This window comes from Octopus bimaculoides, chromosome 2 (assembly GCF_046866305.1).
Source record: "Octopus bimaculoides isolate indiv1 chromosome 2, ASM4686630v1, whole genome shotgun sequence".
NCBI lineage: Eukaryota > Metazoa > Mollusca > Cephalopoda > Octopoda > Octopodidae > Octopus > Octopus bimaculoides.
This window is the reverse complement of record NC_142929.1, coordinates 34,315,107-34,342,116: the sequence shown is the minus strand read 5'-3', so window position 1 is coordinate 34,342,116 and position 27,010 is coordinate 34,315,107. Positions and strand designations below refer to the sequence as shown.

The following is a 27,010-nucleotide window of genomic DNA, read 5'->3' as shown; positions in this document are numbered from 1 at the left end:
TTTTGCTTCTTTTTTAATTGATTATGAAAGTCAATAATTAATTCATATTTCAAAATTTGTTAACAAAATCTGTAGCGCACCAGACTTAATACTTTGCTTTATTTAGTTACGTTCTGACTTTAATTAACTGGTGGAAGCGAAGCGGTAGTAGAAGATTTCGGGTTAATTTAGTCTTTTATTCTTTGCCTGTTCATGTATCATATGTGATAAACAGGACTAATTTCCCTGCCGTCCATGCATTATATAAGATACACACTCCCAATTTTTTTTAACTACCAGAGTAATTTGAAATTTATGAAAGGAAAGATATAAATCTTTCTTTATAACAAATGAAACAAGGGCTAACTAAAAGTTTGAAAACAAGCGTGGATGTTACGAATAAATTTATGAAAATGATGTTGATAAAATAATACTAGTCAATATAACAGTCCATTTTGTTTTATGCCGGGCAAAATGCTTAGCGGCATTTCGTCTGTCTTTACGTTCTGAGTTCAGATTCCGCCGTGGTCGACTTTGTCTTTCATCCTTTCAGGATTGATAAAATAAGTACCAGTTGGGCACTGGGGGTCGATGTAATCGACTTGTCCCCTTCCCCGAACTTGCTGGCCTTGTACCGAAATTTGAAACCAATATTAGAGTCCATTTAGTCGATTATATCCTTATCTCAAATTTTTAACTTTGTGCTTCAGTAAAAAACGAAAAACCCTAATGCTTTACTATTTTATCGTAGAAAGGTATGATTTTTTAAGTCTAATTATGTAGCTTTAAAATTACGTGGGAACATTAAATTATACCAGATGCAACTGATTCCTTTAGTATATTCTTCATACAGGGCATGACTTTCACATTTCTTATTGAAAGGACTTGAGAGGATTTGAGCTTATCTCTGCATGTTCACGAAGCACTTTTTCGTTACATAATGTTCTTGTAGAAGAGTACTAGTTAGTTATGTCTCTATGCATAACCGATTCAGAATCATTAAGTATACATATACAAACAAGTCAAATTACGTAGTCATATTTAGTCATTTATCTCTCTCTAGAAGCTCTAGCTTCAATGACCATCCATTAAAAAAAATTGGATCTTAGGTCCCACCACAATTTTCCTAGACCCCACGTTGAGAATCCCTGCTAGAGATGTTATCCAACTATTTCGTTCTTGGTGTACTCCAAGTTTCCTGCCGATTGGCTAGGCTTGAAAAATCCGCCTTGTGATTCTTTCTTATGAAATTTCAATCGCATTCAATGACCATTCACAGTTGCTGTAGTAGCGCTATCTCTGGATTCATTGAAAAGAATTGACTAATCAACTTCAAATTGCTGCCATCTTTAGACCCCCAATAAATGTATTTTCCTTTCTTGTTAGCATTTGTGGTTGAAGTCTCCCATAACTTTAGTCTGATATTCCAAACATTTACTCGAGTCACATAATCCAAAAGCTGAATGGAAACTACAATCATCCACCTGAGACAGTTTGATCCTAACATTTTCGACAATTTTTTAAAGATATTATAACAGAGAAGCGACACTATATGTTTATTGACAATCCTTGCTCACAGTCAAAGTCATTTCCAGAAGCACATCTATTGTGTTTTCTAGAACAGTGAGAAATAAAAAGCAGGGAGTTGTGTAAACTCGAATTTTCTCCTCGGGGTTTCCGACAAAAGTGAACTTTAAAACCCATGTTTTTCGCATATATTAAGTGAAAGTGCTTCGAAACTGGATTCAGAGCTTTCTGACCAACAAATGAAAGGTAGCCATCAAAACTTTTCGATACAACCAAGCTACAGTCTTAGATTCTCCACATCCCACCTGTTGTTTTCTTGTTTTTAAATAAGTGCCATGCATGCTGATGCACAGTGTCTTGAGAATCATCGCATCTGAATACGCTTTTCGCATTTGTTTCTATACTTCTTTCTTGTTTATCATTTTTTAGCCCTTTATTAGCACCCAACTCGCCAAACTGTGGATGGTACCCAGGAGTGATAAACGTTACCTTTTTTTTTAATATAATTTCCCCCGTCCTACCTTGTAGTGATTCTCTCATCGCTACTTTAACAAATGAAGTCAAAGATACAATGAAGTCTCGCTGCCGTAACTAAATAAGACCAAAACATGCCCTAAGTTGTCTTCCACACTTTTTTTTTCTAGGTTTGGGGGAAGGAGCAGTGCTCATGGGCTCCGAAGGCCTCCTAGACTGGTGAGATTGATACCATTAACGTTCTTCTTAGAATCTTAATGCATTGGACAAAATGTTTAGCGACATTTCTTCCGGCTATTTACGTTCGGAGTTCAAATGCCACCGATGTCGACTTTGCCTTTCATCTTCTGGAGTCGCTAAAATAAGTACCAGTACTGAATTTGATGCTTTCAGATTCACCTTCCCGCAAACCTGCTCTAACGCTTCCAGCTTCTGACGGGTACCGAATGGATTTCTTGAATGCGCCAATACAGATATGGACAAACGACATCAGACCAGCATAGAGTATCTACATTTTAAAAATCGTCAGCTACACAGACCATACATTTGTGATATGTTTGGTTGACCTAGATAGGCTTCACATGCGGGGATCTGGTTACTGGAAGCTGGACGCGTTGCCAAGGTTACAGTGACCGGATTAGCAAATCAGTTAACGGGGGCAATCATGAACAACAAATGATGGTTCGCCCTGAAAAGGGAGATTAGAGTAGACACGATAAGGTATAAGATCGTAGCGATAAAGAGAAATAGAATAAAAGGACATTTTGAAGAGGCGTTCAGGAGAGGCATCGCAACCGATGTGCTCGCGGTAAGATTGCTCCTCATCCAATTCTTCAATGCAAAGCACGGAAGCTGCACTGTCAGAGATAAGGCTCGTGCTCTAAAACACGAGGAGATGGCCCAAGTGGTGGAGGCGCAACTTTGCAACAAAGATACTATTCGGTCTTTGGCGGGCCATAATAGGCGCATGTTACTTGATTTCAAGTAAATGTGTTCGGTTTTGCAGCACCATTTCGGTCGAGCTTTTCAGGATGAATAGCGGACCGGAACGCAGGATGGATTTCAGTACCTCCTTCGACGGCCAGCCGCGACTCAAGGTAAGAGAGGCAGAGTGTTGTGAAAAATCGATAACAGTCGCAGGGAATAGAGGAAGCCATGGTTGTTTGCACGGAAGGTGAGTGCAAATCTCTTGGCGTGAATGGTCTGTCCCCACCAGCTTGTAGAGATTCGAACCCTACTCTGACTTGGCTTCTCGGCTGTTCTAGAATTTATCCTCTTTTTACCGTTGGCGCCTAATTCACCAAGCAGACGACCAGATGGCTTCAGACTTCTGCGCAGACAACTTGGGGTACTCGGACAGACTGATTTTGAACATTCATACGATGTCTTATAGGCAGTTTTCTACTGATACTGCGCAGTTTTCTCTTCTCCCAGTCGGCAATTGTACTATTAGCATCTTTCATTGTAAATAACCAACACAAAATATCATGTTCGGCAATAAATATTAACGTCAAAGGTTCGTGGGTTTGCTTCAGTTATTCTTCACGCAGTCAACACATCCCACGTCGCTACAATACAACACCAACAAAAACTACGGGACAAGCTTTATTTTTATATGCCAGACTTGTGAGGAAACCATTTGACAGATATCTACTGCAGCTGGCAGCAGAACAGGATAATTCCCAGTTCTGAGTCGAAGAACGGTGGTACTGCTGAGAAAGGACTCAAATAAAGGGAAATATCTTTGATAATTTTCGGCCTATAACTCTGTTAAACGCAGATTTCAAAATTTTGGCAAAGGTGTTAGCAAAGAGGTTGGCGCTTATCGTCGATAGGCTAATTAGTGATGCGCAAACATGCGGTACGTTGTTCCGAACAGATCAATCCACGACGATTTCCGCCTCATGTAATACGTCGTAGAGAGGGTGGATAAAGAAACTGCTGTGACTGGGGCCATGATCAATTTAGATCAATCAAAAGTTTTTGATTAGGTTGACCATCAATACTTAGCGGCTCTTCACATGGCGGCCAGTCTTAGTCCTATCTTCCGCAGTTGGATTGTTGTAATGTACTGCGATATCTGCACGGTGGCTTTTGTAAACGATCAACTATCGTATTGTGCGTTCGGTCCGCCGAGGCTGTCCCTAGTGGTCTCTTCTGTATGTGCAACTTCAGAAACTAGATACTTCGAAAGGTGTCTTGCGTCAACTAGAATGTGGAAGAACCGTATCAGCTTACACGGACGACGTCACGGTCATAGTGTCGATATCAGACATATCTACGTGATCAGCACTGTTCTAAGGGATTACTAGGCAATGACATGAGTAAAAATCAACCATGAAAATCCAATGAGCCTGCAGTTCAACGCCTAGAGAAGAAGGCCTATGCTATCCAACAACGTCATGGCGCGCTGGACAGACGGATCGGTTAAATTGCTCGGGGTCTAATTTGGTCCAGGTTGCCAAGCAAAAAGGAACTGGGATGAAATTGGCCTAGACAAAGCTATCCCTAAAAGGTTGAGTAGAGGTGGCGAACGCTTACATTATGCATGGCTGTCGTACTTTGCCCAGTTCATATCTTACTGGACTGGAGCGCCTGCTCTGCCATTTTCTGAAGAAGGGACGCATTCACTAGCCAGGAGCTCCATTTGTTATTAACACCCGTTGAATGTAGGAATGGGTATATCGCGACTGATGATGTGTAGACATGTGCTAATGCTGCAACATCTCCAGCATTTCCTTGATGGTAAGCAGTTGTGATTGCTGTTTGTCAGACTCGCTTTTCCACAGTTCGTTCCTTTGACAAGCTTCAGTCCTGGATCATGCATAGACCAAAGGTACCTGACACCTGGAATGTTGTCAGGTGCCCACAACTTTTTACTGGGCAAGCAATGCAGTCAGGGGAAGTCTTATTTTTGGGTTCCATTGAGGGTCCGTGGAGGGCAAGAGCAACGAAGTTCTTAAGGGGACTAATTCAACAAGAATCAATTGGAATTTCCAGAGGACTTTCGGGCTGGGGCTTATTGTTAATTTTAATAAATATCTCAACCAGGCATGTCCAAGATGCATACAAAACAACAAAACACATTTTACACATTCGTCCGGTGCCTAAGCATTGCTTATTAACGAAGTTATGTTGAATACATGTTGTCATGTGTAGGATGGATCCAGCAATCTTTGGCCAAGAAGGACTGGCAATTTTTATCTGCTTGGTGGCCTTAACGAAAGAGGTTGTGTGGTAGATTTGACTGAAAGGGCTGAAAACACACCATCCTCTTTGGTTAGGCCTCAACTTTTCATTTGAAAAGGAAAATGAGAGTAGAGAGGAAAATGCTGTCTCCAAGCAAATTTTGTTGAAAGGTGGATGAGTGCCAAGATAGTTTGAGTAAACAAGCCTACTTTGAACATGCACCAGTAGAATGAGGAGGATAGGGAGAGGACACTTGTTTCAGTGGTCTGGGCAACAGTAGTTTTGTGAGGTTTCCATGAGCATCCAGCTATTGAAAATCTGCTTCAACATACTCCATCTGATACACAGAAGCATGGAAAAGTGTACGTTAAAATAATGATGATGACGATGACAATGACGATTACTGAATAAAAACGAGAAGTGTGGTAGCCATTTTGTGTGCAACATCATTTGACTGCAGTAAGGCTCACATTTATATGAGGATGCCTACATTGAAATGATTGGGAATGCTGTGCTGCAGGATCAGATCATTTACTACTACATGCAAACAAGGATGTTGTTGTGGCTCTGAATATAATCATGAGCTTAATGATAGATGATAGTAACATTAACAAAGATGATCTGAACAGAGAAAATAGTTAAATGTATTGCTTCAAAGGAACTATATTTGAGTTGTAGGTTATATAAAAAATCTGCTGAACACCTCTGTGTTCATACTGAAAAAGCAGTGGAATAAGTTGAATAATACAACAGCTCAAGATCATCAGAATTGGCATTCATAATTACAGGAATAACTGTGAGAACCTTATATTTGTATTTCAGAAGAATAGATTGAAATAACGAACACTCGTTAGTAATTCTCTGATGCTTTTCACTATAAACTGCATTTTCTTTGTGAAATGCACAGATGACACATCAGAACAGCACAAAACAAATAAAAAAAAACAAAAACACAGGTAAAATTACCAGTTAATAACAGTTTATGCATTAGTTTGAATTAATCTATAATATTTATTTGTATATGCTTTATTGATTTAAATAAATGATTTACCATCACATTTTATTTCATAAACAATCAGTAAGAAAATAGATTTTTTTTGATGTATTAAATGTACTTTTATTGGATAAAATTTGATAAAAATGAGGGAAAATGTCACACAGTCTTCTGATTAACATAACTGAATTAGTGGATTAGAATATTGTTCCAAGTAAAATGCCATGATTTTGTCAACACTTATTAGGTCATATGGAATTAAAATATCTTTGTGTCATCCATATTGATTACTGATGGTCAGGTGAAGTTTGTTCTTGCTCTCAAAACTAACTTGAGAGTAAATTTAATCTATTCCAAGAGTCCTTTAAATCCCTTTTTCTGAAATTTAAAATTAATTCATTCAAAAATTATAAGAATATTCATTGATATTTAACAAATACAAAATTATAAAATGACAAAAAAATTTCTTATAATGCAACAATTTTAAGCAGTCATACATTCTATCACAGAAGCCACTAAGAAAGCTATTAAGTGGCTTTGGGTAATGAAGGCAGGTTTGTGCTTTATTGATGTTGAGATGCAATCCTGGCTGGATCAACAACTGTGATGAGGTCTGCTGTTAAAACACCTCATGTGACCTCAGGAACATTACTGTTGGTGCATTCCAGAGCATCTGGGAGTTGTAACTAGAAACTCAGGTCAATAATTAAGAAAAAATGTTTTGTATATTAGAATCAATGTTATTTGCATTCAAATGAAAAGGAGAGCAATACCTTGCTTTTTCAGTGAAATAGTTCCAAAGCAACATGTTACTATTTCAGACTGTCACACTAGAAGAATGTCTTGCCAGCTAATAGTTACTCTGATATGAAACTATGTCAGGCCAAATGAAAATGATCAGCTACTGGTAACTGGTAATCATGTAAACTAATACCACCTACTTCAGATCCAGGCCACTGCCAACTACAGCAGCAACATCACTCAAGATTCTCCTCTTTGTGTGTGTACTGTGGACAGATACCCTGACATACTTAAAAAACATCTGTTTACAAGGGCAGATTAACTCAATGGAGAATAACCAGCTATCCATTAAACCAACAATTTGAGTCTCCTCCTCTCTTCAAGTTTTTTAGTCTAGCATTTTTGACTCTCATGGCAAATTGTGCATGTGGTTGTCTCTCGCTTTTTCTCTCTGATATACTGGCCTTGACTTTCCTTTGAAAGCCAGATGTATTTCAGCCTTATTAGACCGTGTCAATAATGTGCGTATACAACCACATCCTTAGAAAAAAATTCTCACTTCAGATAAAGGGAACAGTAACTAATATATTCACTGATATAGTGAAAAGCAACTAGGCTCCAGAAAAATCTGGTGTATATTAATTGAAGCAGTATTAAATTAAAATAGCCATTTATGTATCATACTTAATGTACATACACCACTGACAGGATGATACTGCAGTTTTTGTCCATGATGAAATATTACTAGCAGTGGCTTGTGAAGAGTAGATGGAGGAAGCAAAGTGACAAAGTAGTATGAGAAGCCACTATAAAGTCAGACAGTCAGTTGTTGTAGGAGGTCAATAGTAGTGGAGTCGTTGTATGAGTTCTCAGTTGGAGTCAGTGTCAGTTATGTGATATATACAAGTTTGAGTTACCGTCAAGGTAGATGTTACAAAGTCGTCTTGCAAAGCTATCACAGCACGATAGATGAGTCAAAGATAATAAGGTGTGGAATACCACCACAACATAATAGTGGCGACAAGAATATTACAGTGCCGACAATAACATACAATTGGACGAGGATCCACACTATAACAGTGGCGACGAGGATATAAAGAATTCACGCAGGAAATTTTGAAAACCTGTATGGAAAACTTGTTAGAAAACTTGTATGGAAACTTGTATGAAACTTGTATGGAACTTGTATGGAACTTGTATGGAAATTTGTATGAAAACTTATATGAAAACTTGTATGAAAAGTTGTATGGAAAACTTGTTAGTAGCTCTAGTTGAGTTTATTACAGTGCCAACAATAACATACAAGTGGATGAGGATCTGTGCATTATAGCAATGAATAATATGAAATTTTGTTTTCTATATATTTATTTCTTGACAATCATATTCTTTTTTTCCATAAAGGTCACACCCCTTCCATTTCACATTGCATATAATATAAAATGCATGTAAAATAAATCATTATTGTAGAAAACTCAAAAGACAAACAATAATTTCTATAAAGAATACCATTAAACATTACTCACCAGTTTTTCTAGTTTTGAAGTTTGCAGCGGATTGTTCTTTGATGTCCTTTTAGCAGCAGTTTCTTTTCCTTTCTAAAAAGACACAAACAATGTCAGAATTTAGAATTCAGTTTCCAATCTTGACTCATACAACCACACACATGCAAGCACACACACACATATAATATTATTGATGATATGTCCAGATGCTTTGCAAGAAAATATGAGAACATACATGTGTGTGTGTATGTGTTTATTTCCCTCCCTCTCTCTCTCTCATATATATATATATATATCATCATCATCATCATTGTTTAACGTCTGCTTTCCATGCTAGCATGGGTTGGACGATTTGATTGAGGACTGGTGAACCAGATGGCTACACCAGGCTCCAATCTGATTTGGCAGAGTTTCTACAGCTGGATGCCCTTCCTAACGCCAACCACTTCGAGAGTGTAGAGGGTGCGTTATATATATATATATATATATATATATATAGGTTCAAAAAAGGAAAAATACAAAAAAAACAACAAAAAAACAACAACGTGAGGACGTGATACAGATTGTGTTACTGGACGCTCGGGAAAGGACACACACACACATACACAGTCATCTAAGAATCTATGTCAGAAAAATAGGCACTCATATTAATTAGTATATTAATGTACATTATACAGCACCTGGACCTGGATCTTAGTGCTGTTCATCAAGGACTTTTTCATTCATGGAAAAATACTTAGTGGAAGTAAGAAAGAAGAGGCGGCCTTTATTCTGCACATCAGTCTCTGTCCCAGTGAGACAACCTTTCCCTTTAATATGAGTAGATGACAATTTCCTGTTATTCCAGCATTTGCAATGGCTATAAATGAATAACAAGGCCAGAACATCAATAATGTTGGCATCATCCTACCATCACCAGTATTCAGCCAAGGACAATGTTATGTTGCAATGTGTAGAAGCAGAAGCAGTAATAATATTAAAATGTTGGTAAAGGACCATCCAAAACAAGAGGCAAACTCATTTGTGGTAGGGTTTTCACAAGAAAATGGTGTTGAAGCAATCCCTAAGATAAAAGTTGTAATCTGTTAATTTTAATTCTATTTTCTGTATCATTTTCGTGCCGTCATTTCTGATGGCACAGGCACACTAGTTACCTAATAATTGTGCTCATCAGAGACAGCAGGTATGGGAAAAAAATGACTAAAAGCATGCTTCCGAATCATGTTGTTTCAGGGTCAGTCCCCCTGCATGGTACCTTGGGCTAGTGTCTCTTACTATATATAGTCTCGAGCCGACAAAAGCCTTGTGAGCAGATTTGGTAGATGGAAACTAAAAGACGCACACCATATGCATCTGTGGATGCATGCATGCATATGTGCGTGTGTGTGTGTGTGTGTGTATGTATGTATGTGTGTGTGTTTGTGTATGTGTGTGTGTGTGTGTGTGTGTGTGTGTGTTTGTAAGTGTATCTGTTCTTGTCTTGACATCATTTGCTGGTTTTAAAAACAAGCAATATCTACATACAAACGATGCTCCTTGTTTCTGGTCTTCACTGAAAAACATGCCTGGCTATGGGGAAATGTTACTTTACTTGGACAGGTCAAGTTTGGTAATCTTACAAAGGATATCCAACCATAGAAATTCTGCCTCAACAAATTCCAAGTGACTCATGCAAGCCTGAAGTGGACTCTAAAACAATAGTAAATGTCTGTCTGACCATCCTTCTATGTAACATGATCATACCCTGCTACAACATGCAAAGGGTGGTAGTGTTGATGTATGCTCAACACTACCACACCAGTAACTTCAGTCAGAATCTAACACAATATCCAAACACTACAGACCACTTATTATCTGATACAAGACTGTCTTCTCTACTATGTTAGGGTTGCCATATATCTGTATATTCAAGGACAAGTCCAGGATTCAACTGTCAAAATTTGCACCTGGAAACAATCTTAAAAATTATACTAAAGTCAAGGATTCCAGATTCCATCACTTAAAAAACTGCATACATGCATGTATGCATGCATACACCTGTCATGTCTACAGGAGATTTTGGTTCCAAACAAAGTATTATTTCAGATAGATTCTTGGCCAACCAGCCAGCCACCCCCAGTAGCATATATGTAATTATCCAATATTGGTGTATCATCAGTCTATTCATGTGACCGATATAAATACCCTAGCCAAATATTTTCAATCAGAAGTTATCTTTAAAACTTCTTTCTGAATTTCTGCATTTATAGATGTAAATATATGTTTGCCTTTATGAAACTTTGAGTAAAGTAGAACCAACTTAATGTAGAATACATCTCCAACTACTGGATTTTTTGGCATACAAGTTGTCCAAGTATACAGTGTAAACATATGTAAACATTCAAACAGCAGCACTTTTTTTTTCCAAATCCTGTTGCACTTCACATGGGAGTTTTTGTCTTCCAAAGTCATTTACGTGTATAAGTCAACTGAACTTTTTTTTACTATAAATTTTGGTCTGAAAAATTCAAGTTGTATGCCAGAAAATACAGTATATTTGCTGAATGCTACTTTTTTCTGTTTATTTATCTCTCCACTTTCACTCCACTCTCTTTCTCTGTGCGTGCATGTGTGTGTGTGTGTGTGTGTGTGTGTGTGTGTGTGTGTGTGTGTGTGTGTGTGTGATTCATAATCAAAGAAGAATTTAGTATTCTAAATAAATCATTGTTTAACGTCCGCTTTCCATGCTAGCATGGGTTGGACGATTTGACTGAGGACTGGTGAAACCAGATGGCTACACCAGGCTCCAATCTGATTTGGCAGAGTTTCTACAGCTGGATGCCCTTCCTAATGCCAACCACTCAGAGAATGTAGTGGGTGCTCTTACGTGCCACCGCCACGAAGGCCAGTCAGGCGGTACTGGCAACAACCACGCTCAAAATGGTGTATTTTATATGCCACCTGCACAAGAGCCAGTCCAGGGACACTGGCAACAATCTCGCTCAAGAATAAATATTTAATTTTATAACAATCATACAAATACATTACATAATAAGGAGTTTCTCAAGTCTAGTAGATAGGTACATTATCAAATGTGCCTGCTTGGATATGAGACAGGTTTTACAAAAATAGCTGGAAAAGGAAGTGGATCATAAGCACTACAGTTTTCGGAAAAGTAAATGAAACTTTTCTTTCCCCACTAAAGAATTAATATTTTTAGTGCAAGAACAATGGCTCAGAAGGACCGAAGAGTTATGTTCCCTGATACAAAAAAAAAAGCACTGAACAAAACAAAACAAAACATAACTATATGAAAAAACGACAGAAAGGAAGGCCAACTTCATCTTTATTTCTTTGTCTTTCATTCACTTTACATTTTTTAATTTTATACTCTGACTAAGATGAATGTACTTACTCCGGTTTCTACTGGTTTTGGCTTATATCTCCGATCTGGAAGCTTTGGTGGAGTGCCTTTTACCTAGAGGTATAGAAGAAATATTTCTGAAATTCTCATAGAAATGTTTAAATCAGAGGAATTGAAAATGTTTAATAATTTGAATGTGTCAAATGACGAATAATATTTGAAAGAAAATTGTCTTGGATCAATAACTATAATATCAATTGTCTTTTGAGTTGAGATGATTGTGAGGCAGCAGTATACATCGATGTGTATATGTGTGTTTGTATGTAAAAGAGAGAGTATATACTTACAGATTCTTTCAATTCCTCCATTTCCAAATAGCCAACATAGTCATAAAGGATGTCATTACAGGATGAACAAGGAAACTCCTGCAACAATGTTTGTCATTTATTAGTATATATATATATATATATATATATATATATATATATAAATCAACAATAATAATAGTGAAGATTATTATGAAATTGCATAACATGACCTTTAATTCTTTTCATATATATACAGTTTTACATAGACCTACACATGTTTCAACTGCACTGATTAGTAACCATTGCAATTGCAACCCCACTCTAAATACCAGTGCAGTTTACTTAATATCCTTCGATTTAACTGTTTAAAGTTTTTTTTTTTTATCTACTCTGCGTTGTTTGATGTAGAGTTGTCCATTAAGTTAGTCATGAACAATCTCCAATTCAAGTTTTCATTGCATTCCTCTCTGAATATGTCTTTGTATCATCTGTAATATGTGGTAAAGGTAGTTCCTTCATCCGGTTTATACTGAAATTCTTCGATGGAGTATGCAACACTGTCCACTGAAAATGATTCTGTCATATTTATCGACTGCAGTAACAACTCTGTTAACTTCTGTAGTTGCTGCTCTTGTTCTTTTACAACTGCTTTCAGTAACTCTTTCATTTCGGTACTATTCGAAACCTCATCACCACAGTTGTATCACACGTTTGACGTACAATACAACGGAATAATAATAATGTCCTTGAAAATTGTTCTACTCAAGATACTGGTAATAACCCTTGACAATATGCAACTCTCAGCTTTACTCTGTGCTGAAGGCTCTCTGCGTATGTCCATTTATATTGTGGCACAGTCCATTAGGAGCTAACCAATAGGGGTGTTCTACTTCCACACAACACATGGTATAAACAATTTCCGCTAAGTTTTTTATTATTATTTACCCCTTTAGATAATGTTATCTTGGTTCTATTTCTAGCTGAACTTTTATTTGATTCAACATTATTAACTACGTTAAATTGGTTTGTTTTCTTTTCAATGACTTTTAATTTCTTAGCCTTCTCTTCTATCTGAGTTTTTTCATTCCATTTGACATTATTATGCTTAATATTTACTATGCTACTCTGATTATAATAGCTTTTTTGAAATTTCAACATTATTTTTACATTATCTGTTCCTATAATTTGTGCAATATTTTTGCTGAGACAATAAGCCATGTGAATCTTATGCTTATTAAAAATTCTATAATATTTATGATTGATTGGAAAATATTTTTCTATTGCTATATGTATATATAGTGTCAACAAATGAGATCTACAGATGCTCAATATAGAAAATAGTAGCACACAAATGATTTGAACTGACATTCTGAAATATTTTCCAAAAACTTAAGTTCAACTTTTTTTATTCAAGAAGATTTTTCAACTTAATATTTACATGGTACTATAATTTATAGCTTCATGTGCTTTGAGATCCACTTTCCGAAAAATAATTATTTAGTTTTACTCTTGAAAATTTATAAATTCTTTTCACATCAACGTGTGCGTGTGTGTGTGTGTGTGTGTGTGTGTGCGCGTGTGTGCATGCATGTGTGTATATGTGTATATATTGTATGTTTTATTTATATGTTAAAATAGCATAAAGTCACATAGGCTTGTGTGGTCATACCTTGTATATATATGTGTGTGTGTTTATGTGTATGTGTATATATGTATTTGCATGCACACAGGCAGACATCTGTATTTTTTTTTTTTTATCTTTTCACCTTTTTACTTGTTTCAGTCACTAGACTGGTTATGTTGAGGCAATGCCTTGAACAATTTTAGTCAAACAAATCAACCCCAGTATTTATTTTATATTTTTTAAAGTCTGTTACTTATTCTGTTGGTCTCTTTTGCTGAATTACTAAGTTACAAGGACATGTACACACTAATGCCAGTTGTCAAACAGTGATGAGGTGAACAACATAGATACAAGACACACACACACATATATATATGATAGACTTCTTTTAGTTTCTATCAACTAAATGCACTCACAAGGCTTTGGTCTGCCCAGTATAATATTCATATTAGATATACTAAAATGCATAAACATAGATATAATTATATACTCACCCTTCTACATGGTTCAGTCAGCAAATAATCCCAGTTGGAGATTTTGTTCTAATGGTTTTATATGATAAAATAAAATTAAAATAAACAGTTAAATTTGAGTTTCAATCCTAATAGTACTAAAGAAGTAGATAGAAGAGGACATGAATAAATGGGAGGAAAGTTTGTTTCACAATGGTCTGGAGTAGGTAACAGTAATTGGAGTTCAGCAAAACTGTTCTAGAGTGGCAGTTCTCAAACTAACAAATGGTAGGCTCACTGCCACCACGACTGTTGCCATTGTCACTGCTGCCAACACCAAAATATTAGTGTAACTTTTACCCCCTCTCTTCTTCATTAATAAGAAAACAAAACAGAATTTGCATTCATATAGCCCTCCTTTCTTTGCCATTGTGTTGGACATTTTAAATGGGAAACCATCATAATTTAGCTTGTTAAGGTTATCTCTACAGATTTTCTATCGAAATTATGTCAGCACTTATTTTATTATAATGTTTTGTATCCTTCTGGTACCTCAGATACAGAACGTTGAAACAAGATCAGTGCTGGCTTTAATTTCTATAGAAAATTTGTAGAGATAGCCTTAACAAGTAATGCAAGGGCACTGCTAACACAGTAGTACAAGGTATTGACTTATAAAATTGTTTAATATACTTTGTAGTATATTATGGTTGCATAACAAAATACCATGTCTCTACAAATCATTAACATCTTAATTATATTAAACATGGCAATTCTTTCACTCTCTTTACAATCGTCACAGCCTCCCAATCATGAGAGACACTGCTCTGGATGCAGGTGTTGACTGGAAAGTATCTGTGGTAGGTATATGAATAATAAAATGTTTACTACAACCTGTTTGTGCTTTGGATAATCTTCTTAACCCCTTCATTCACTCAATGACTTTTCTCCTCTGTTTTTGACTCTGAGTTGTTTTTTTCTACTTCTCTCCAGTTGAACCCCTGCTTTTTCAGCTCTGCATCCATATCCATGCAAATTTTGCTGCCCTGTATGTTTCCCTAAAGGAAGGTCTTTCTCTCCAAAGTCTTGTTGGCTTTGAATTTTCATTGATGCTTTTGTACCTTTGCTTTTTCTAGGTAGTCATGCTGGTCCTACACAAACCCATTTTTACCTCAGGAAAGAGGTGGTCCATATTAGTCTGACCTCTATCCTTTGACCTGTCCAGCATGGGAGGGCCTACCTGAAGCTTGCAATTTGCTGGCATTGCTCTCAGAATACGCAAGTCATCAAAATGCAACAAGGACTGGACCTTGTGGGGAGAGCTTGGGAAAATGGTTAGGGTTAATAGTGTTGACAAGGAGCAGTCTTGAGTAAAAGAAATGGTAATGTCATTGATGTTGTTGTTTGCTTATGCTTAGTCAAATTTTACTGAACAGACCACTGATCAAAGGCATTCTAGTCATGACCAGTCTATTAGATTTGGAATATTTAGGACTACATTATCTAATGTATCTACTTTTTCACGACAATGGGGTATGATTTGAAGGAGACTTACTGTATTTGATGGCATAAAAGATGTAAAAGCATATTAGACACAGTCTAACTTCATCAGCTCATATTGAGAAAAATGAACATGAGGGAAAATTAGCTTTTCATATATAGGACCCAGGATGATTCTTTGAGACATTAAAAAAAAAATGTGCATAGTATATGTTGTCAAATATGGTAGTTTCTATTTCTAACAACCCTCACTATTATACAGAGGCACCATCTGCATTAAATGCAAAAATGTATGAGAGTGAAAGTGGAGAGGAATTCAATGAAATCTGGAAAAGTAGGGAAAGGAAGTGGGACAGAAAAATAATGGAGTTTTAGGAGGAGCAATGCTGTGATCTAGGGTGTAACTTGGACATTTTAAACTTTGAAGAGATAAGCACAACTAATTTCTGTTGGGGGTGGTGAGGGTGAGAGAGAGAGAGAGAGAGAGAGAGAGAGAGAGAGAGAGAGAGAGACTGTGCTTGTACTTTGTTTATCAACTCTGAAACAATGAAGGCAAAATTGAGTTTGGCAGGAACTCTGAGAATAGGGAGTTGGAATAAATACTGGATGACATTATTTGCTGCTCTAACAATACTACCAATTCAACCATCAATTAGAGAAGTAAATGCAGGAGGGATAGAAGCATTGACAGAATTATCTCTAAGGTAAAGAGCTACACAGTTATAATAGAAACATGCAGGAGGGATAGAAGCATTGACAGAATTATCTCTAAGGTAAAGAGCTACACAGTTATAATAGAAACATAATTTTCTGAAATGTGAGTGTGATTATGGGTGAGGGTTTGATTAAAAAAGAAAGAAAAACATGTAAGAAAGGAACCAATTTTATAATTATACCTTTTGGTGATACTTAATTAAGTCATACAATGTTTTATGAGGTTTTGGCTCTCCTATAATGACATATTTTCCATTGGGTAGATAATCAATCATATAATGCCGGAACTGAGTCTTATCTCTGAGAAACAAATAAAGACAGACCTTAAGTTTTAGTTATGAAAGTTGAAACAATGCAAAGAAATTTTTACACATTAAATGAATTAAAAAAGATGTTTAGTTTTGTATTTTTTATTTTGTTTTTTTTTTTGCTTTTTTTTTCATTTAGTACTAAATTATCAATTATCATTCATCTTTTCTTTCTTTCAGTCATTGAACTGTGGTCATACTGAGGCACTACCTTGAAGAATTTAGTCAAACAAATTGACCCCAGTACTTATTTTAAAAAATTTGGTACTTATTCTATCAGTCTCTTTTCAAGGGACAAACACAAACATAAACATGCATGCACTCACACACACACACGTACATACACACAAGTACACACACACGCATGCACATGCATATATACAATAGTCCAACCCATGCCATTGACGTTAAATGATGGTAATGATGACGATGGTGTGTGTGTGTGTGTGTGTGTGCACGCGCACGCATACATGTGCTTGTAGATGTGTGTGGTGTCTTCTCTCAGTGTTCATCTACTAAATCCACTCACAAGGTTTTGGTCAGCCCAGAGCTATAGTAAAAATTCAGTGGAACTGAACTCAGAACCATGTGGTTGGGAAGCAAACTTCTTAGCCACACAGCCATACCTGCAGTAAAGTTACTTTAAATTTTACATGAAAACCTTAAAATATATATATATATCATCATCATCATCGTTTAACGTCCACTTTCCATGCTAGCATGGGTTGGACGATTTGACTGAGGACTGGTGAACCAGATGGCTACACCAGGCTCCAATCTGATTTGGCAGAGTTTCTACAGCTGGATGCCCTTCCTAATGCCAACCACTCCGAGAGTGTAGTGAGTGCCTTTACATGCCACCGGCATGAGGGCCAGTCTGGCAGTACTGGCAGCAGCCACACTCAAGTGGTGTTTTTTACGTGCCACCTGCACAGGAGCCAGTCCAGTGGCACTGGCAACGACCTTGCTTGAATGTTTTTTCACGTGCCACCAGCACAAGTGCCAGTCAGCTGTTCTGGTAGCGATCACGCTTGGATGGTGCTCTTAGCGTTCCACTGCCACGGGTACCAGTCATCAAATTTGCGAATTTGGTTTGATTTTGATTTTACTTGCCTCAACAGGTCTTCGCAAGCAGAGTTTAGTGTCCAATGAAGGAAAGGTATGCATAAGTGGGCTGGTTACACCCCTGGCATTCTCTTGGAGTTAATAAAATAAAGTACCAGTCAAATACTGAGGTCAATATAAATAATTAATCCTCTTGCCCCTAAAATTACTGGCTTTGTGCCAAAATTCAAAAACATTATTAGTTTAAAAGACATGTGATTAGTACACTTAGTAGAATGCTAATAGGGTGGCTTGCAATATTTGTTAGAGCTCCCAGCACTCTTAATTCAATTCCTAGTGAGGTCCACTGCTTCTTTAAACCTTTCAGAGTTGTTGACAAAAGTACCAGACCAATTTTAGTGCAGATATCTCTCTCTTTAGCTCTCACATCTGAATGGTTTTCTGAATCAAGGACATGAGGTCCGAGAGAGCTTCTGTGTTTACTCACAACCATATGAGCACTTAACCCTTTCGTTACCAAACTGCCCAAAGCAGCCCGAAAAGAATTTTGGTTCATGTGACCAAGCCGCCCAAAACCGCCCGTAATCACCTATTCATATTTAAATGAGAATATCCGAGCAAATTTCGTTAGTACATTCGTGAAAACACGTGATTATTTGTGTAAACAGTATATGCCAGGAAAGCCCACAAAATGGGGGATCAAAGTTTGGAAGATTTGTGAATCAAACACTGGGTACTGCTCTGGATTTGAATTTTATACTGGCAAAAGAGACAGTAATGAATCCAGTAATGTGCACAACTCTTCTATAATAATATTTTGTTGTATACCCAATTGAATATTAGCTAATAACCCATTTTCTATAACGATGTTTGAACAAAAATTTTAATAATTTTATATTTTGTTGAATTTACCTGTAATTAGAGTCACTTTGTGACAAAAATTTTGGTTGAGAACCTTTCGTTAAATTATCTTCCAAAAATCACATTAATATGTTGCTAAATAAAAAAGTTAGAGTTGTTTAATGAAACCAGACTAAATTTATGATTACGTTAGAAATTAATTGAAATATGGTAACGAAAGGGTTAAAACAATTAGTGAAAACAAGATACATACTACTAAGTCAACCTTGATTACAAGTGATGGTTGTAGTAGTATTATTATTATTATTATTATTATTATTATTATTATTATTATTATTATTATTGCAAAATCATTAGAGCACCAGGAAAAATGGCTTGCATTTATCCCCGTTCTTTACATTGCAAGTTCAAATCCTGCTGAGGTCAACTTTGCTTTTATCCCTCCAGGGTTGATTAAATAAAGTATCAGGACCAAAATAAATGGTTTGACCAACCATCATCATCATCATCATCGTCGTTTAACGTCCGCTTTCCATGCTAGCATGGGTTGGACGATTTGACTGAGGACTGGTGAAACCAGATGGCTACACCAGGCTCCAATCTGATTTGGCAGAGTTTCTACAGCTGGATGCCCTTCCTAACGCCAACCACTCAGAGAGTGTGGTGGGTGCTTTTTACATGCCACCGACACGAAGGCCAGTCAGGCAGTACTGGCAACGGCCACGCTCAAAATGGTTTATTTTATGTGCCACCTGCACAAGAGCCAGTCCAGGGGCACTGGCAAAAATCTCGCTCGAAAGTCCTTACACATGCCGCGGGCACAAGTGCCAGAAAGGCGACGCTGGGCACAGGTGCCATCACAGACCTTGAACCAAAAGTCAGAAACATTTGTTTTCTCGAATTATTCTTGTTTGATAGTTCAGTAGTCCTAGTTAGCAGCTCTGCAAAATGCTCAAGAGTAATCTTGTCTGGCATTTCAGACATTCTATATTCCTGTCTGGATAAGGACCAAGCAGTACACTTAACTTCTTCCCCTTGAAGTGACTGACTTTATTGGTAAGGTGCAGTGCCGTTTGAGCTAAACTAACTTTTTTTTTAAAGAAAAGAACTAATTGGCAAACAAATGCATACACATATGCATGCATACTCTCTCTCCACCCCACCATCATACACACACATGTACATGCATGCACTCACACACACAGTTATGTCATTAACTGATTCAGATGTATTTCATTACAAATGTTTATAATTGTTGTAGGATTTTCGAGCGAGATCGTTGCTGGTGCCCCTGGACTGGCTCTTGTGCGGGTGACACATGAGGTTTCTCGAGCAAGATGAGCGTGGCCGTTGCCAGTACCGCCTGACTGGCCTTCGTGCGGGTGACACGTAAAAGCACCCACTACACTCTCTGAGTGGTTGGCGTTAAGAAGGGCATCCAGCTGTAGAAACACTGCCAAATCAGATTGGAGCCTGGTGTAGCCATCTGGTTTCACCAGTCCTCAGTCAAATCGTCCAACCCATGCTAGCATGGAAAGCGGACGTTAAACGACGACGACGACTTGTTCTAGAATAATGCTAGTAATCTTAGCCAATATTGTCATGAGCAGTGACTCTGGGGTCAACATATTAGGTATTATTTTAAAGCAATACCTAGTTTTTTTGTCTCTATCTTTTATGTCATCTCCACTATTTCAATTGTTTTTGAAAGTATATTGAGAATTAAACAGAACTATCCTTACCTGATTGATAAGGAGTAACCAAATCGACTTTCACTGACTCTCACAAGAAAAGCCCCAAGACAACAATTCTCTAATAGTTCTTCTGATTTTCTGAAAAAAAAAAAAATATTATTTCATGTTTTAACTCCATCTGTGAAATATGGATGTAGCTTTGATTTTTAATTAATCTATGGTTTTTAATCTTGAGTATACAATATAATAAGATATTTCAGTGGTGTAATCTAATAAATATAAGCTGACTGATTAGCATGCTATATGTATGAACTGTTGTATAGTTTGAGTAGGTTAAATAGTTAAAATATGTTGTCTTTTATCTCCATTATGTTCCCATTAATATATTTACAAGTTTTTTTCAGTTACCTTTATTTACAACTTGCTTACAGGCTCATTTTTTTCTTGTAACTCACGTGGTTTTAATTTTCTAATCTATTCAGCTGTGGTAACTATTATTGTATCGTATCAACCAGATTGTTGGATGTGGTAATACATCACTGGTCACAAGACACTTCCTTGCATTGTTGTAGCTTTCAAACGATGCCACCTCATTGATTAGGTGGGCAGGTCAACATTCCACCTGACTGAGGCACCAGTCCATCACAGGGTAAACCATTTGCAACTGAGTGGTCTGGAGCAATATGAAATGAAGTGTTTTGCTCACAAACACAACATACTGCCAGTTGGAGAATCAAAACCACATTCTTGCAATTGTTAGTGCCACATCTTAACCACTTGACCATGAACCTTGACTGTGGTAATTATACTGTGTTTAAACATATTATATAATAAAGGCAACCACACTAAGCTGATTGATTGGGAGCTTAGGGTAAATGTACTGACTCTGATGTTTTTTTAATAATTTCCCTCATAAGTTTATGCCTAAAATGGAAATTTTATGCAACTGTAAATATGTAAATCAAAACTGAAAGAATAAAGCAAACTCCAAATTTATTCAGGATATAACATTTTTCAAAAAAGAAATTTAATGATAAAGATTACAGATTTACCTGCGACTTATAATGCCATGAAACCAAACTGCAAAATCTCCTGAAGTGTTTTTCACTTCATCCACCTGAGTTTTGACAAACCAATCAACTGATTTCAAAGATGAAGTGTGGGCTTCACGTCGGCTTGATTTAAAGCCTTCATCTGATGGCTCTGGCTGCAAATAAATAACTTAAATTGCAGTTTCCATTCTTTGTTTTTTTTTTAAATTTCACTACTAGAAGTAAATGTGGCTTAAGGTTAACATATGTGTGTGTGTGTGTGTGTGTGTGTGAGAAAGACAGAGATAAATAGAGGGTGCAATGAAGAAACAAGATTACCTTGGCTGGTTTCTCATCGTCAGGTGCATGGTATTTTTCTGGATGATTATCTAAATATGTTCAAATAGAAGTATATTACATGTTATTATATATTATATACTATAAACACACACACACACACACACACACACACACACACACATATATATATATATATATATATATATCATAAATATATTAAATATGATATATACATACACACACATATATATATATATATATATATATATATATATATATATATATATATATATACACACATATGTATGAGTATCTATCTGTCTGTCTATAGTCAACAAATGAGATCCAGAGATTCTCAGTATAGAAGACACTTAGTAGTGCTCAATTGAATCAAACGTAGACTCTGATGTCTTTACAGGGGATCAATTCCATGGGGTAAAGAATGGCTATAAGAGGGATGAAGTTGAGCAGATATGGAGGCAATTATGTAGATAAACAAATTAGATATAGTAAATATAACAGTTTGGGTGTGAAATATAAAATATGTATATATGTATACATGCAAAATGTGAGAAAGCAAAAAATGGAGATTTTAATACAATGAATATTTAAGTATAGATATATAGATATTTATATTAATAGATCCGACTTACTTTTATATCCTAGACAAAAGTGGGATATATAATTTAACAGAGCAGAGGTAAAATCAATGTGTTCGCATGACATGCTTTGCAAGACTCCAAAATGCTCTCTCAACAACTCCTACCGACCTCTTCATCTCAACTAATACGCTACTCTTTATAAGAGTTTGGCTAGTCCATTCTTCTAATCCCCCAAGGGTGTCAATGACTCTCACCACAACATTTCCCCCTTTGAAATTGACTTCCATTGGAAGTTAATATTATTTTTATTTATTTTTATTTATTTTTCTTTCATCACATGTCACTTTTTGAGATTTTCCTCCTAGGGAAGTTTAATATTTCTTCCGTTTAGGCACTACTTCCAACCGTTCTGTTTGTTTTTTTCTTGTGCTGCAATGCCTAGGTTATGTATGTATGTGTGTATGTGTGTATGTATGTATGTGTGCGTGCGTGTGTGTGTGTGTGTGTGTGTGTGTGCATGCATGCATGCTGGAATTCCACACAATTTCCATTTACTAAATTCATTCACAAGGAATTGGTTAGCCCATGGCTACTGTAGAGTGGAGGACACTTGCCAAGGTGTCACACAGTGGGACTGAACCTGAAACTACATGGTCTATGTGGAGAAACTTTCACAAAAGAAAAGAAAAAGAAAAGTATTAAAATCTATTTTTATATTGCCCAATTTATAAAGATTCTCAGGCAATATGTATTCTTACTTCTGTCATATTTGTTATATTTGTTGCTTGCTTGTACCTCTTCGTAGACATTGTCTCCATGCTCTGTAACTGATTTAGCAAGTTCATCCAGTTCCATTTGGTACTTTCTCTTCTTTTCTTGGAGATCCTTATATTTTCTTCGTGCCACAAAACCCCGAGCCACTATTCAAAAGATTATTAAAACAAAAATGATAAATAAAAGTTTAGAAAATAAAAAAATTAAATTATTGAAATTTTAATTAAAAAAATTATATATATCTAAAATATGTATGAAATTATATATATGTATGTATAGTACATACAGTGAGATTTGAAATGATGATATTTATTTGTATTTATTCTTGGAATTTATTCTTATATTGTTCTTAGTATTTTCTGAAAGATTCAAATACAAATATGCTAGTTACTGTGGTGTACGTCACAGGAGAACAACTTTTCTCTTTTACTCAACAGTGTGTTCATAACACACTTGGCTTGTTGGTGCAAGGGATTTTGGGATACCAGTGTTTCAACATGTGGTATCTTGCAAGGCAGAAGTACCTGGACCTTTGAGCCTAAACAAAACACTGGCTTTGATTATACTTCAGAAAATGTGAAAAAGCATTCTATCTGACCCTCAAATAAATAATTCTATCTAACTCTTGAATAAATCATTCTGTCTGACTCTCAAATAAATCATTCCTTCTGACTTTAAAATAAATCTTTCTGACTCAAATAAATCATTTAGTCTGATTTTCAAATAAATCTTTCTATCAAACTTGCAAATGAATCATACTATCTGACTCTCAAACAAATTATTCAATCTGATTCTTAAATACACCATTCTATCTGACTCTCATTCTGACTCGTGAATATATTATTTTATCTGACTCTTGAATAAATCTGCCAGATCACCACCGGTGCAATCTTGTTTCCACAGCTTGATAAGTATCACAAGGTTACTCATTATTAAAAGGTAAATAAAATTGTATAAGGCACAACTCATTTACTTAATGTTACAAAATTGACAGCTTGACAGTAAATACTAGAATACCAATATTGAATGGGTTATGAGTAATAAATATACTTAAAAGATGATTATATATGAGTGAGTGTGCACATGCTTGTCTCTGCTTGTATTTGGATTGACACTACTTGGGCAACAGTGAAGTTATTTATCTTCTGGTATAAACAAAATGTCTAACGATTCACTTTGTTTGACATGTAAAGATGTGAAATAAGTACTTTGTTTTCAAATATAAAATAAGAGTTGGTATTAGACAAGGCATTCTGGTCACAGAATACTATCTCATGGAGTTTCGTCCAATCCATACCAGATCGGAAAACAAAATCTATACAGTCTAGCATGGATGGTTCAAAGAAGCTTATGCATAAAAACTGATGAGACCAACTAGGTTGAAATTACAAGCCATATTTTATTTACAATCTTTCTTTTTTCTCTGTTTTACACTTTCTCTCCCAGCTAATCATACAGACAAAAATAGCCTCAAACAAAAGTACTGTCTTTTTTTCTTTTCCTTACAAAATATATAGCATAAATGTGAAAAAGCATAAATTCCACACAATTTTACATCTGTTCATATTTAATTCTACTCAACAGCTGTTTCATTAAGATAAGCATCATTAAATGTATAATTACATAATTCTGATACTTAATTAAATAATTCAAATTAAGTTGCATTAATTGTAATGTTGTGTCATAGCACAAGATTCCTGCTAATTTGAGTCAACACAACTTTTCAATTTATTTAATTTGAATTAATTTAATTAGAAAGTAATCAATTATGTAATTATATGTTTAATGATGTCTGTCCTGATAAAAAGCTGTTGGGTACAATTAATGTATGAACAGATGTAAAATTTATGCATGCAAGTCAATCCCATTTAGATTTACTGCAATATAACAACATCCTCAACAGCCTATTATTGATTGAGCACACACACACACACACACATTACCATCATCGTCATATATATTCATAAATATGTGTATGTTTGTATATGTTTATATATATGTATATGCATATGTGTGTGTGTGTGAGAAAGCATCTAGATGTATGTATATATCATCATCATCATCATCATGTATGTATATATATTTATAAATATGTATATATGTATATGCATATATATATGTATATATATGTGTGTGTGTGTGTGTGTGTGTGTGTGTGTGTGTATCAATAGACAGACAAACTGATAGATAGATAGATAGATAGATAGATAGATAGATAGATAGACAGACAGATAGATAGGTAGATAGATAGACAGAAAGAAAGAAAATTACTAAATTTATACTAAAGTAATTGGTTTGACTTCAATCGAGTGTTATCATATTATATGTGTTATTAGAATTTTGAATTTCAGATATCTTAATAAATTGATAATTTACCTCGTTGCACCTGGATTGCAGCTGAATTAACAGTATTCATTTCATCATCTAGCTGTCCTATATGTGCATACTTCAAGAATACTCGAGTTTTTCTGACGATATAGAAAAGGAAGACAAATGAGAAGTTATTGTTCAAAAATATATTCTTTTACATTCACTTCAAAGACTTCAGTCTCACAAAATTCTTCTTATTGATGCAGACAATAAGCAAGGATACCATCAGAGAATTTGTTATTATTGTCATCATTGTTGACATCAATTGTCATCAATGTCATTGTCGTCATCATCATCATCACCACCACCACCACCACCATCATTATCAGTACTATCATTTGCATTTCATCCTTTCAAGACTGACAAAATAAGTATCAGACAAGTACTGGGGTCATATAATCATCTATTCCCATATTCCCCACCAAATTTGTGTCACTGTGCCAGTTTGAAATCATTATCATCTCTACCATTCCCCCACCTGCCACTGCTACTACCACCATCACTATCAACACTACTACCATTACCATCACTACGACCAATATCATCCTCATAACTACCCCCTACTACTATCATTTTCCTCCTCTTCTTCATCATTATCATAACCACCCTGCCTTTATCGTAACTGCCAACACTCCCACTAACACCACCAACAGCTTAACCCTTATTGCACTGATTGAATTTTTGCTAGTAACATAATCACCATGATAATCATATGCAAATCAATTCATGCAGACTCTATCTATTGGCCAGTAAAAATAAAATGTGTGAACTACATCATAGTAGTACAAACAAGGAGGTGTATGGCTTACTAGTGAAGGTGTTGGACTCATGATCATAAGAGTGTGGTTTCAATTCCTGGATTGGGCAATAAGTTGTGTTCTTGAGAAAAACACTTCAATGCATGTCACTCCAGTCCACTCAGCTAGAAAAAATGAGTAATCCTGTGATGGACTGGCATCCTGTCCAGGAAAGATATACACCAGAGAAACCAGGAAACTGGCCCTAAGCTCCTTACTAAGTAATGTGGACTAACCACTACACCATATAAAATGTGGGGGATTCTGGAAAGTACTTCACTGTCAAAAATGAACTAACTCTGTTTCTGTGTCTCAAGTGTACATGCACAAAATCAAGAATATCTGGTTCCTATGCAGTAAGGTGTAATTCTCCTCTAATTGCTAATCTATTGTCTCATCTCATATTTTAAGGTTTCTGCAATATGTCAGCAAGTTTTGAATAGTTACCCTGTAATCATTTATATTTAATTGCTTCTCCAGTATCTCAGTAACACTTCACTCGGTACTTACCATATGTTCATAAAACTAAACTTTACTAAATAAGACTGTCCTTTTGACATCTTTATAACATGCCATAAATAGAGATAACATTTTGATCATAAATACCTCACACAATATCATGTTATAATTTCATATCTAAAGCTATATAAGTATAGACCATACTTAAAATATAACGCTGCAAGATAATGATTGGTAGGGTGAACTATACATGTTAGATTCATAGCTAACTGCGTTATTGCTAAAAGGTCAGTATTCATATCCCATCCTTAGTTCTGATATAGACCAGTGACCATAATGCTTATATGTTGCTAGTTCAATCAATTTAGCTAGATATGGAATAAACTACAGCTCAAAAGTTTT

At 35.9% G+C, this 27,010-nt stretch overlaps 1 protein-coding gene across 1 annotated transcript in view; it reads right to left on the bottom strand.

The window, feature by feature from the left end:
- Positions 1-6,131: 6,131 nt before the first annotated feature.
- LOC106879565 (myosin-IIIb) overlaps positions 6,132-27,010 on the bottom strand; it is a 113,140-nt gene continuing 92,261 nt past the window's right edge. The window contains exons 21-31 of the mRNA XM_014929199.3: positions 25,359-25,450; positions 22,967-23,128; positions 21,646-21,695; positions 21,328-21,482; positions 20,324-20,413; positions 16,530-16,647; positions 14,176-14,223; positions 12,097-12,174; positions 11,801-11,863; positions 8,428-8,499; positions 6,132-6,541 (exon numbers count right to left, since the gene is read on the bottom strand). Of these exons, the coding sequence (XP_014784685.2) occupies positions 6,512-6,541; positions 8,428-8,499; positions 11,801-11,863; positions 12,097-12,174; positions 14,176-14,223; positions 16,530-16,647; positions 20,324-20,413; positions 21,328-21,482; positions 21,646-21,695; positions 22,967-23,128; positions 25,359-25,450 (958 nt within the window). The 3' untranslated portion in view covers positions 6,132-6,511. The remainder of the gene's footprint in view (positions 6,542-8,427; positions 8,500-11,800; positions 11,864-12,096; positions 12,175-14,175; positions 14,224-16,529; positions 16,648-20,323; positions 20,414-21,327; positions 21,483-21,645; positions 21,696-22,966; positions 23,129-25,358; positions 25,451-27,010) is intronic.